This window comes from Fringilla coelebs (assembly GCF_963513975.1).
Source record: "Fringilla coelebs genome assembly, chromosome: Z".
NCBI classification, from domain to species: Eukaryota; Metazoa; Chordata; class Aves; order Passeriformes; family Fringillidae; genus Fringilla; species Fringilla coelebs.
This window is the reverse complement of record NC_140031.1, coordinates 43,329,583-43,342,515: the sequence shown is the minus strand read 5'-3', so window position 1 is coordinate 43,342,515 and position 12,933 is coordinate 43,329,583. Positions and strand designations below refer to the sequence as shown.

Sequence of the window (12,933 nt, the reverse complement as noted above, 5' to 3'; positions counted from 1 at the left end):
CTTCCCCTTAATGGCACAGATGGCTTTCCTCACGGCACTGGATTGCTCTGCCTTCCCCTAAGGCACAGCAATCACCTTTGACACCAACAACAGTAGGTAAAGCAGCAGAAGTTACGACAAAATCCGACTTTTAGAGGGTCGTGTTTACCTGTTGCTTTCGCAGTTCATGCTAATGCTAGATGTACAGCTAAAGCTTTTTGCTCAGCTCCTCATTTACTCGTTCCTCTGCTGACAAGGGCCGAAGTGGAAAGTGATGGGTTTCCATGGAGAGCTGCGTGGTGGGGGCAAAAAGAGTTTAGAATCAAATTACACAAAACTAGGCAAAGGCAGTCAGTGTCTGCTGCTCCCTGAATTTAGGCAAAGGCTCCGCTGAGCGCCTTGCTGGCTACGGGGATGAGGGGAAACCTTCCTGCAGCCGGGCGCACCGGTGCGCGCCCCTCACGGACGGGAGGGGCGGGCGGGCTGCGAAGCGCCGTCTCCCGGCACCGCGGCCGGGGCTCGGAGGCTCGTGGACCCGCCCGGGCGCCTGCCCGCGGCCCGGCGGCGAGGTTGTGGCCGGGCGAAGGAAGGGGGGCCGCGGCGGGTGCCCGCCCGGGCGGGGCGGGGCGGGGCCGGACGGGACGGGGCCCGGCGCGTCCCGCCCCGTGGGGGCGAGCGGCGGGCGGGGGCAGCGCGGTCGCTGCCGCCGGGGCGCAGCTGCCCGCCCGCCGCCGGGCGCAGTGTGCGCGCACGGGCCGAGCTCCTGCCTGCCCGCGCCCACGCACACATAGACACGCACACACAAGGACACGCACACACAGACAGACAGACAGAGACACCAACACACACACGCCCGGCCGCAGTGCGCTGCGCATCCCGCGCCGCCGGTGCTGCCTGCCCGCCGCGCCGGGACGCGCTACTCGCGCTCTCCCGAGTTTCTCCGCGGGCGCCCAGGTGGCTGCGCCCCACGGCACTCCCCGTTCGGCCCAGCACGACTCGGCACGGCCCTGCGTGTCTTCCCAGCCGGCGTCCCGCGGGCGCGGAGCCGATAGCGCTGGGAGGAAGGATGCGCCTGAGCCGCGTCTGCTGCGTGTTCTACCAACTGTGCGTGCTGTCAAGCGGGCTCGGCGCAGGTAAGTGCGCGGCTTTCGCGGGACTGGCCGAGCCCGGGGCGGCCTCCGCGCCCCGCCGGCTGCCGGTGGCGGTACCTGGCCATTGTTAACCGCTCCCGCCCCCCGTAAGCGATGGGTGATCAGATAATGCGCGCCTTGGCTGTGAGAGCGCAGCGCTGATCTGTGCGAGACCCCATTTCCACAAGCAGCCCTGTCATCTCTCCTGGCTGTGCTCTTCCTAGTGTGCGATGAATGTGTAAATAAAACTGTTTCCTGTCTCAGGCTAGTACTCAGATCTTTGTAAACATAATGCTGGCGTGCTGGACTTTGGTTGTATTGTGATGTAGAGTGTTTGGGATATGCAGACAACAGACGTTAGTGATTCTAATTCAGTTTCATTACAAGAATGATCATCATACAGCATGTGCATGCAACTGCTACTAGTATGTGCAGCCATGGTGAATGTGTGTATATATTTAGCAGAACTTTAGGAGGCATAATGGGTCATGTAGAGCACGCTGAGAAGAAGGTTGAAATTTTCAAACTTGTTCAGGTTTTCCCCAGCTTTTTTTTTTTTTAGCTGTATGAAAATGTTGTTGCTTTGTCTAAATAATGAAGGGTTTATGCAACTGTCCTTGCCTAGAGATGGTGACCAAAAGGAAAGACATCCCTAGCAACTGATACAAACACAACTTCTGCCCAACTTGGGGTCCAGGTGTCTGTGTTCTGCAGAACCTTGGTGTGTTCCAGATGCATCAACAGAACAGACCCATCTAGCAGCTGGTCCCCCTGCAGTGTCTAAGGACAAGATGAGAGGAACAAATGAACCCCACTGTATTTTGTGTGGCATGCTTGTTGGTCTAGGAGTCAGAAGGACCATCTTGTGGTGGGCAGAGGGGAAGCAGTTTTTAGCAGGCACTGGATGCTATTCAGTGCTCCACTCATTTAAAGCATCTGCTGCATTTCCCACAGGTCTCCATGCTTTAGAAGAGACTGAGGAATGGGAGATTGTCTTCCCTGCACTGTGGAGCCCGGGCCAGCAGGAGCCAACGGGTGGCAGTGGTGGTGGTGGGGGTTGCAACGTTGACCCAAGTAGTGGGAACCGAAGCAGCACTTTCAGTGACTCAGTCACACCTAGCCCAGTGGCTGGCAGCTCCCGAGAGGTGCGTTCAGTCTCCTCCTCGGTGGATGGGCAGGCAAAGGCTGTAGGGGAGGCAGCAGAGGAAGAGAACACTGAGGATGAGTATGAGTCTCAGGAGTTTTACCACTGGTCCCCCCTTCCCCAGGGGTCTGGTGCTGCCTCTCAGTTGCCAACACCACCATCCCCCCCACCACCACCTCCAGCAGAGGATGGAGATGAAGTTCTGCTGAGGATCCCAGCTTTTGCTCGGGAACTATACCTGCTGCTCAAGAGGGACAGTCGCTTCCTAGCTCCTGGCTTTGCTGTGGAAGAGCGGCTTGGGGGTGAGGGCAAAAGTCCACCCAGTGCCACACAGTCGCAGCCTGAGAGAGCTTGTTACTACAGTGGTGCCGTCCTCCGCTACCCGGGCTCCTTCGCCTCCTTCAGTACTTGTGGTGGACTGGTAAGATGACCTTGCATGCACCTGGGCTAGCACCCAGGTCTCCGTCTAAGTCCCAACTTCATCTATTGCTTTTCATTCCCATTCCTTTCCTAAGGTCTTCTTTCTTTCTTGGTAGCATCTTGGGTCCTACCTCTGCACCTAACCTAATTTTTAAGAATTTTCCTATTCATACTCTTCTCCTAATATTTCTCAAACCTGATTCTGCCTTTAGCCTGTACAATGGTGATATTATTTATCCTGTTTCCAGATACATACCTTTCTGCTTGTGGATTTCCACTTCTTACACCATCCTTTCTTAAACTTTTCTCATCTCCATCTGTAATTTTATCTTGCCTTCAATGTGTTCTGTGATTAGATACCTCCATGCTCTCTGTCCTTTATTTTTTCTGTCTCATCATCTCTCCTGCAGTCCATCTGTAATCAATTTGTTCTTCATTCTCATCCTGTATTCTGAAGTTATTTCCCTCATTTGAATTATCTTCCTTCTGCAGCTCAGTTTTCAAACTGTTCTGGTTTTTTTTTTTTTAATTTCTAGCAGTATTTTACCAATGTCTCCTTTCTCCTTTTGTTATTCCTTTGCTTTCACCTCTTTGGCCTTTTTTCTCTACCTCACAGCTTCTCACATGTGGTACCTGTATTGTACTTCAATCTGGGACTTCTTTCTTTTTAACTCCTCCATAGAAGAATGCAATGAATATGTTCTCAGCAGAAACCTTAATACAGTCAGACCTTTTCGACTGTTATTACTTCTGTGCTTCTCTTATTTAAAACAAGCTCCCCCTGGTATTACTTCTGTTGCATCAATCATGATTTTTGCTAGATAAAGAGCAGAATTGGGTAGACTGACAACAGCAGTGATGATCCAAAGAGCTGCAATCCTAAGGTACTTGCAGGTGGATGTAAAGTGTAGAAAGAAAAAAAGTTTACCTGTGATGGTATAGAATGCTGGCAGGATCTTAAAAAACCCAGTTATTGCTACTGTTATTCTCATTTGGGACCTGTATGTAGCATAATAAATGCACATTTCTGCAGCATTTAACAAAATTTAGAATAGAAAGAGTAATGATCCTGGCGAGGGTTAATATACCCCATAATCCTGAGGTTTGGGTGTAAATCACCATAACTGCATGATAGATTTTTCCTTGTATTTCTTTCTGAATTTGAACATCTAACTTGCTCCATTGCTGATTCATGAAGATACACCTTTTTATTTGTATGGTCGTGAAGAGAAACCAGGTAAAATGTGGAAATTTTGATTGCTTATTCATTTGCCTGTTTGAACTCCTTCAAAAATCAACACAAACTGAAAATGGTGGATTGACACCAAATAAAATATTTGCCTGCACTCCTGCAAAGTGAAACCGCCAAGTATCACACAACTCCAAGTGGCTGGCATCTAATTATTGATATTTTGTCAGATTTTCCGAAGCAAGGTAGTAGAATTAATTGTGGAGAAAAATATTGAAAGCCAATTGATGGTAGTTTGAAAACAATTGGGTTAAAGAGTTTTGTGTTCATGAAAAGCATTTGACTTCTGTGCTCCTTCTTATTTTGAGAGTTTTACTTCCTTCTACATTGTGTTTGGGTAAAATCAGGTGAAAAAATCTTTGTAAAGAAATTGGTGGAGGTAATTATCACCTTTTTATTGTGTCTACTCAAAAAGCCATGTTCATCATTGCATTTTGTAACCCCTCTGATTTATTATATAAATTGATTCACTTTTTGGATAGATCCCAGTTTTTAGACAGCTCCATTAGTAATTTTTGATTCTGTTAGACTTTACTACAAGTACCAGCTTAGTCCAAAGTCTTTGGCCATCTAAGTGTGCATGTGCCCAGATTATGTTTTCCATCTAGAAAACTGCAGCTGGAACATAAAGTATTCTGTGTATCTCAAATAAAAATTGTCAACTGTTGTTGATGCTGACTGGTGTTGTCATGATCCTCAACCTCACCGTTCTTTTTGTGGTGAAATAGTTAAGCAACTGTTCTTCCTGAGAGTGTTGCTGTGTCAGACATACTTTAAAAAAATTGCATAGTGCTATTATGTCAAAGTTGTCATAACAAATCTTAAGCTATTTGTCATTCTTTATTCAGTCATTGCTTGGGCTCTATTACATATGTAAGTTGCTGAGTTTCCAAGAGTATTGAAAAAACATCCTAACATGCGTTGGATATTCCACCATGTTTCATCTAGGCCTGAATTTGAAAATAAAGCCAAGCCATATTTCAAAATGCATTTTCTTTTTTTCACATGTAAAATAACATTGAAACTTGTCACCAAAAGTATTTTATTGTAGTTACCAGAATTAGAATTTATTTTTTCATTTTAAATATAAAGACATTTCAGAGAAAATATGAATGTCTTAGAATCTCTCTCATTTCAAAGCCTTGCAGAGCTTGGGTTAGGTTTTGTAAGCTGCATATACTTTGGATAGTCAAATGTGGGCTGATATGCAGCTTAGATTACATCATTCTGCTCTTCAGAGATAGCCTTTTAGTGAGTCTTTTTCCTGACCAAAGAAATTAGCTGTAGTCTGACAGACAAGAGTGATTATGCCATGCAGGAGAAAGGGTGAAGGAGTGTAGTGATTTGGCCATCATATGCAGAGAAAGGTCGTACCTGGCAGTACAGATGTATGGCTGTTGCTGTAGTTTTGTCAAAAGATACTGCATCTTCAATAAATTAAAGAGAGGCCTTAGGGGAAATTGTTGTACCATCCACATAGGATGCTGGTATCAGTTCCAGTTTCTCAAGGCACAGAGACCTCACGTGCCAGTGATATTCAGGAAATAGGGGAAAAAAAAGGTCTGTGTAGTAATCCATCTATGTACACAGAAAGAAGAACATTGTTGCAGATGTTAATGACCTTACCCTCTGAATTTAGTTGCTTTTGAATATTTCACCGGTTTCACTATCCTAGCATACAGGACAACATTAAAGCTTCCCTATATTATTTCACAGTTCTTGAGAGCTTCAATAAGTGTTCAAAAAGTGTTTTTTTTCTTAAGCTGCTCATCAAGAACCAGTATGGAGGGGTAATAATAATGGGGCTCCTAATACATCATGAAAGTCATGCCAAAATACAAGCGAGAAATTAAAGCTATATTCATTACTAACCAAATTCTGATTGAAAGCATTCAGAAGTGTCTCCATTCAGCCACTTAATCTTGACAATAACTCAGTGGTTATTTTCTAATGAATCTAAAGATTGGAGATACTCATGGACTGTCTAGAAACTTCATCATGGTGACCTTGGTGCAATCTCAGAGCTCACATGATCAGTGGTGACATTCCTCTGCAGGTCCTTGGTAAAACACTTCTGAATGCTTAGTTCTCTTTGAAGCTCAGTGGGATTTACTCAGTACATTTTGGGATTCTGTGCTGGTGCTCTGGGAACATGACTAAGGAGAGGGTTCTAAGGATTCTCCCATCTGCATGCTGACTGCCTACTTGTTCATGGCTAGCCAACTAACAGGATGTAAACAGTCCTGCTGATGCCACTGAGACTGTTCTTCTGAAAGAGATGAATTGAAGACCTGGACCATTAATTATTTAAATGTTTTTTTCTTCTTGTGCTTGTGTGCTTGTGTTCTGACATAATATTTGAAATAAGAAAAAATTGTATCAAGGGTTATTGAACAGCTTTATTTGTAGCTAGTAATACTTACATTTATATATGGTAATTGTGTATAGCACGCTGTAGGAGAAATTTACTGTGGACTTAGAATTAAGAAGTCAGACTGCTGGTTCTTTGTCTACTGCTAGAATGAAAGTTGAAGTAGTCTCTCTGCTTTTACCATAGAGTGCTGTAAGTGTGGCAAATATAGGCTTTATCCCCGATTAATTTCATTTCAAAAAGAGAGGTACGACTACAATTTTTTCTTGGTAACTAATTCCTTTGGTAGTACTCTATGGCTGTATACTGACAGACAGGGATTTCCCTGAAGTTTCTTCTTTTCACTGAAGCAGTCTGCAATAAATAGAGAGCAGCTATTTCTGTTTAGGCCAAGAAAGGATCTGAATGGCTTTTTATTTCTAAAAGCAGTAGAGCCTGTTTAGACTTTCAAGAAGTGCAAACAGGAGCAAATGTAGACACAGAGAATGGACAGAACAATGCGGCTTCTTGCTTGCTGCTGCTGTTCATCTCAGCTTCTTGCAGGTAGTCTCTGGAGCTCTGCCTAAGAAGACAACATTGACATTTGGGTTAATTTACTGGAGAGAAGTTTTGAAGTTCATGTGATTTTCACTGGATCATAAGAAAGTGAATCAGGCAATAACATATTTATAGTTCTGATGAATCTCTGTAAAATACAAATTGCAATTAAAAGTAATGTGCATTTTCACAGTGACTTGAGTTGGAAAAAGTCTTAGCATATCTCCAGTCCAGGGAAGAGCTCTCTATAAAGTGTGTGGTGGTTTTATTAGGCCTCATTGCCAGTAACAAGCAGGTTTTTAAATGTTTGATAGTCTATAGACAAGTACTTCACTTAAACAGCACTATCCAAAGCAATGCTGCCAGCATCATCAAAAGAATGGATGGCAGTTGTTCTGTGCCATGCAGAAATGTGCCAAGTATCATTGGAGGACAGCATTTCAATGAATATTTCTAATTGTAATGTCCTAATTGTAATGTCTAATTGTAATGTACTTTTGCAACAAACAAGTAAATAAGGATGTGAAAAATGTATGTGCCTTTACTGGCCAATGAAAGGGTTGTGTAGTGCTTCAGTAAGATTTGAAAAATATCTGAAGCAGCTCTACAGGAAATGCATGGCTTTTTTTTACTTCTGATACAAAGTTTGTGAAGACTAGTTTTGAAGATTAGTGTTATTAATTACTAGTAATTGAATGACACATGGTGAATTAAAAATATTTAGACTTCTTAGGATATTCTAATTTCACAAGTCCCTTACATTCAAGACACTAGAGCTTCTACAAAACTGGAATTATTATTTTGTACCTCTCCACTGAAGACAGTCTAACTTTGTAGCTTGTCTCAGAACAAGAAGAATGAAATTGGAATGAACAATAGTAATAAAATCCATTAAGAAGTTTATGTTTTCCTACAATTCTGCACACAATCATTTTTGGGGGTAGGATTCAGCCAAATAAAAAGCTGAATCTGTGTTTTGACATCTTTCTTCCTGGACAGGAATTTTAACCTTAATGTTTCAACAATTTTATATGGGAAAAATTCTGGTGAATTTATTGTTACACTTCCTTGTGATTCCTGCAATGAGAGTATTGCCTGATATGGCAAGTATACTTGAATTTTTTGGACAGTTCAAACAGTTTTGGAAAGCTGTACTGAACTTCTTCCTTTTGGTTGAACAGCTTTCAGTGGCAGTGCAATATTTAACCTGCTGGAACTCCTTTCCTGGCATAGGATCTGATGGGTTGAGGATGAATAGGCTGTTTGCATGTGGTGTGAGTAATGAGCCTGTTTGCTGTGTGGTGGACATGCAAGCTAAAGTCTTGCTTTTGTGAGTATCCCTGCTTTTGTCCGCCTCTGGGAGCAGGTGGTCAGAACAACTCATACATTTGGGCTTCATACATTGCCCTGGGAAGCTGCGCTATTAGAGGATATGAGCTCCCCCTGTAAGGCTCTGAGACTTAAGTAGACTTCTTGCTTTGATCAGGCTGGAATGCAACTACCCAATTACACATCCTGAATCATACAGTACCCACATGCAAGCTGAAATGGGTTAAATACCCAGCCTTTTGTCAACCAAATGTAGTGCCCCTTCCTCCCCACCTCAGTGACCCTTGCAGTTACACATCCGTATTGAGTAACTTCCACACCAGATGCTTTCCAAAAGAAATTTGAGACAATTGCAGCTTCTTTTATGCTGGTGGTAAGCATTAGAAAACAGAGATCACCAACAATTTTTCATAAAAGGATAAAGAAAAGAGAATGTTAGCGGTCTTTTTGGTCCATGTGATACATACATGCTAAAGTTTGACATTGGAGAAGGAGGATTATAAAATTCAATAGGATTATCCTTACAGGCTGCCAGGATGGAATTAAGTACAAACTCTTTCCTATTCACACAGCTTCCTGGGATCCTTAAATGAAGGGAGAACAAACAGAAGCAGTCTGCCTACTGTTTCATTATGAGTTTGTTAGAGAAAGGAAACTTTACTGAGAAGGACAGAAGTAAATATGTGAATGAGGGTACTCCATGAGTATCCCATACTAAGAATTCACAGCTTCAACAAGATTTGCTTTGTTGACTTTAAAATGTGCCTTATGTGTCTTTTAAACATGCTTAAATGGGCAATATCAAATTTGTGATCAGTATAAATTGGTGAGCAAGGTAGGGCATGAGTGGTAATGTTAGAACTGAAAGCAGCTTTGCTCTGTTATGAAAGTGTTTTGACTCTTTTTTACCTCAGAACAAAAAAAACCAAAAAAAAAAACCAACCACAAAACCCCAAAACAAACCTCCCTGGGAAGATAAAGCGTTGGACAAAAAATTAGTGCTTTGTACCTCCACATTGGAGAACCAATGAGATGTGGTAGTGCTCCTGGATGAATGAAGTCTTTCAGTGTCTGTGTTGAAACTCATCTGGGATATTCCTCCTGGATTTACATGACAGGGGAAGGTGTGAAAGTGGAGGGCAGCCAGCCCTGTAGGAAGTCTGTTTTCCAACAGGACAAAACAAGTTGTTTACATGAGGTTACTACAGCATGGTTAGGCAGGGGCACATCTGTCTCATTTTTGCCTCCAGCTTAAGTTTAGCTGCTGTGTTTGTAATCTCTGTATTTAAATCTCTTTATTAAAATATCACATTGAAAATCAAATGAAGCAGAGTTCAGCACACAGTAGAGAAGCCTAAGAAAAGTTAAATGGAATAAGTGATTTTGGCCAGCTGAAATAACTAGCGTATATGCACAAGAAAAACAGTATTAAGACTATTAACAAACTTGCTGAACAGGAAGTTAATTACAAACAGAACTATTAAATCTAGGTTGTGGGGGGGAGGGTTGTTTTCTTTCTTTCTTTCTTTCTTTCTTTCTTTCTTTCTTTCTTTCTTTCTTTCTTTCTTTCTTTCTTTCTTTCTTTCTTTCTTTCTTTCTTTCTTTCTTTCTTTCTTTCTTTCTTTCTTTCTTTCTTTCTTTCTTTCTTTCTTTCTTTCTTTCTTTCTGTCTTTCTTTCCATCCTTCTTTCTTTCTGTCTTTCTTTCTTTCTGTCTTTCTGTCTCTCTTTCTTCTGGAGAGGGTATCTCTTTAAAATTTTATTACTGTCATTAAGTGCCATAAACCAACAAAGATCTGCTTAAAGATAAAGGAATAAGCCCTCTTTGTTTCGGTTTTTCCTCCTGGGTTCTGCTGCTGCAGTCTGTTGCTGTTCTTCTTGATCTTTCTGGATGAAACAACTTTTGGTTTGATTTTTGTTTTGTGTATCTGAGACCGCATCTTAAATCATAAGAAGGATGTCTTCTAAACATTGGAACAGTATTGTTAATGTAAAGCTGAAAGATTTAGAAAATCAGGTTTGACTTAGGCCAAGACTACCTTTGAACTGTAACAATCTCTGTTTCCTTTAATATGAAACACCGTCACATGGTATGTGAGATTTTGGGCCACCATGCCTCAGATCATGTGGTAATGATTCCTTTCTTCTAAAAGCTATCCTACAATGATGCAGATGCTCTGTCCTTAGACAGGTTTGATTTGTGATTCCAATCCTGCTTATAACAGCCTGCTTTCTTCCTATAGTGCCTCGTTTCAGTACAAATGCTTCCTTTGCAATATATTTCTGAGTGAAAATTAGAAATTAGAAATATGCTATCTCCAGAGTGGCTTCATTTAAGGAAAAAAAAATAGATTGCTGTGCATCACCTGAGATCTCTACCTATTGTAATTAATGTATAAAATTATCAAGGTCATTTTTCAAGATAGAGAAGTGAGATGGTAAATCAAAAAATCTGGGTAATTCCATTAATTAAAGTAGTAAATTAGTGATGTTTTGGCTTCCTAATTTGATGTTAAATGCTTTAAAAAGAAAAGGCAGAGCACTGAGTGTCTTCCAGCTACACATGGTAACGTTAGTGAAACCAACATTTTTTTCAGAACATGTATCCCTGGCTTATATATCTCATGTATCTGCCAATTGTTTCTTCACTAGCAAATGAACCAGGATTTTTAAAAGAACCAAATGTTCTCCATGTTGCAACCCTTGTAATATTATGTTAAAAGGACTGTTCTTTGTCTTTCTTTTCAAAATCTTTTCTTGCAGGAGTGGAGATTATTTTGATTGTTAATGTTGGTTGTGACAGGGGAAAAAAGAGCAGCATCTATGATCTCCATGCTAAATAAGATAAAAATAGGGGGAGCTGGGAAATAGGGAAAAAAACCCAAGAGAAAGCGTTAGGTGTTCAAACTGTGGGATTGATGGAAGGTGAGAATATTCAGGAGTCTGTGGAAACCAATGGTCATGTGTAGTAGTATTCAAATGGTGAGCATACCTCTTTGCAATGTGATGAGGAGAACTACCTCAATAGAAAGGAGTGAGACAAAGTGATTTGGATTTGTGTCAGAATGAGGTATTTGCAGACGTTTTTCTGTGGAGTGTGTGCCTTTCCTTGGTTCACTCAGATCTCTCAGGTGACTTCCGGGATATAGCAAGAGGGCTGGTTGGTTTCTCCTTGCAGAGAAGTTGTGGAAATAGCGCGAAATACACCAAGCATGAGCATCTGTCTTATATTGCAGATCCAGACAGCAGTTGGTCAAATTTTTATAAAACAATAGCCCAAAACATCTATATTAGTTTTAAGATCAGATGTGCATCTGCAGTGCATTAGCAGTTCAGTTAACCTTTTGTTGTTAACATGTCTGGACAATCTTGTCTTCTTGTTTTTTTTTCTTTAATTGCTTCTCATATGCCATCATAAATGAGCAATAAGTATTATTTGGAAGTGAAAGAATGAAGAATATTTCTAGTGTTAATTTTAGAAGAGTTGATTTAGAATGAGAGCTCAATCTCCTGACATTAGCTGCTAATAATACATACATCTGCATGTAGAGTGAATAGAAGTAAAATTTTTTTGGAAGCCTGTGCTGTTGAATGTTTTTCTTGGGTCTACCAGTACTTCAGTCAGAATTATTTTCTGAATGAGTTTTGCATCCAAAAATGTAGAAATGTGCCCAAAACTGACTTGTGAAGTGATTTAGTTTCTGTGTGATTATCTTCCAAGAATTGCATATGCTTGTTTTATGATCTCAGCTGTGCTACCTTAAGTTCTCATTAGATGTCAGAAGTTTAACTGGGTCAAGTCAGGGCAAGCTTATTTAGATAGCAGCAAGTTAAGGAAAATACAGATATTTCTGCACATGATGTTAATTCATCTGGGGACAACTTTTTATGCTTCAGTGTAAAGTAGATGTCCTGCTCTGGCCCTCTGGGCTTCAGGGGATGCTGGCTGGAAGAAGTGCCCAAGTGATAGCTACAGCCATCATAGTTATGCCATCTTTTATATAAAATGTTAAACTATGCTCAGATGTGCTTACAATTTGGAGTGCTCTTTTTGTTTTTCTTTTAAAATTTTTCTTCTTTTTTGCTTGTTTGGTTTTGGTTTTGTTTTTGGTTTCGTTTGTTTGTTTTGTTGTTGGTTGGTTGTTTTTTTTTTGTTTTTGTCTGATTTGCCTGGCATTTGGATTATAACCCTGAAAACTCAGATGTAGCTCTTCTTCAAGGTATGTATGAGGTACTTTGGTTTTCTTCTGGAACTGGGACACAGGAGATAAAAGGGACATCATGAGGGACTCATTTGTCTTAATATTTAATTGTGGTCTTACTTAATTTTATTTTGAAAAATGCTCTTAAAAATGAAGATGTCTGTATGTGTTTCTGTTGTAAGGTGTGTGTGAAACTCTTCTAATTTGCACAACTTTTGAAACCTGAGAATTGACAGTCTTGTAAGTTAGGAGACAGGAAGTTGCTTACGTGATTTTGTGTCTAAATAAGAGATTGCCAGTCTCTTTTGTCTCTTTGTGACCTCAGTGGACCTCACCTCAAATATTTATTTAGAAATACATGAGGATAGTGAATGAGTTTAAAGTGGAAGAGGATTTATAGAGTAAAATGGATGCAATTGGGCATATAAAAGCTTTGTTTTCTAGTCTCTGGCTGATAGTCCTAGCATGTTTCCCTTTTTCTGCCTGATTACCTGTTTCTTCTGTAGTAACCTATCTAAGGAAGCATAATAATAACAGCACATTTCCTGGATGTCTCTTTGGATTGGATTGTTTT

At 41.2% G+C, this 12,933-nt stretch overlaps 1 protein-coding gene across 1 annotated transcript in view; it reads left to right on the top strand.

Annotated features, from left to right (window-relative positions):
* Positions 1-1,045: 1,045 nt before the first annotated feature.
* ADAMTS19 (ADAM metallopeptidase with thrombospondin type 1 motif 19) overlaps positions 1,046-12,933 on the top strand; it is a gene marked incomplete at both ends in the record, with an annotated part of 127,274 nt that continues 115,386 nt past the window's right edge. The window contains 2 exons of the mRNA XM_084224614.1: positions 1,046-1,112; positions 2,064-2,674. Coding sequence (XP_084080740.1) covers positions 1,046-1,112; positions 2,064-2,674 — 678 coding nt within the window. The remainder of the gene's footprint in view (positions 1,113-2,063; positions 2,675-12,933) is intronic.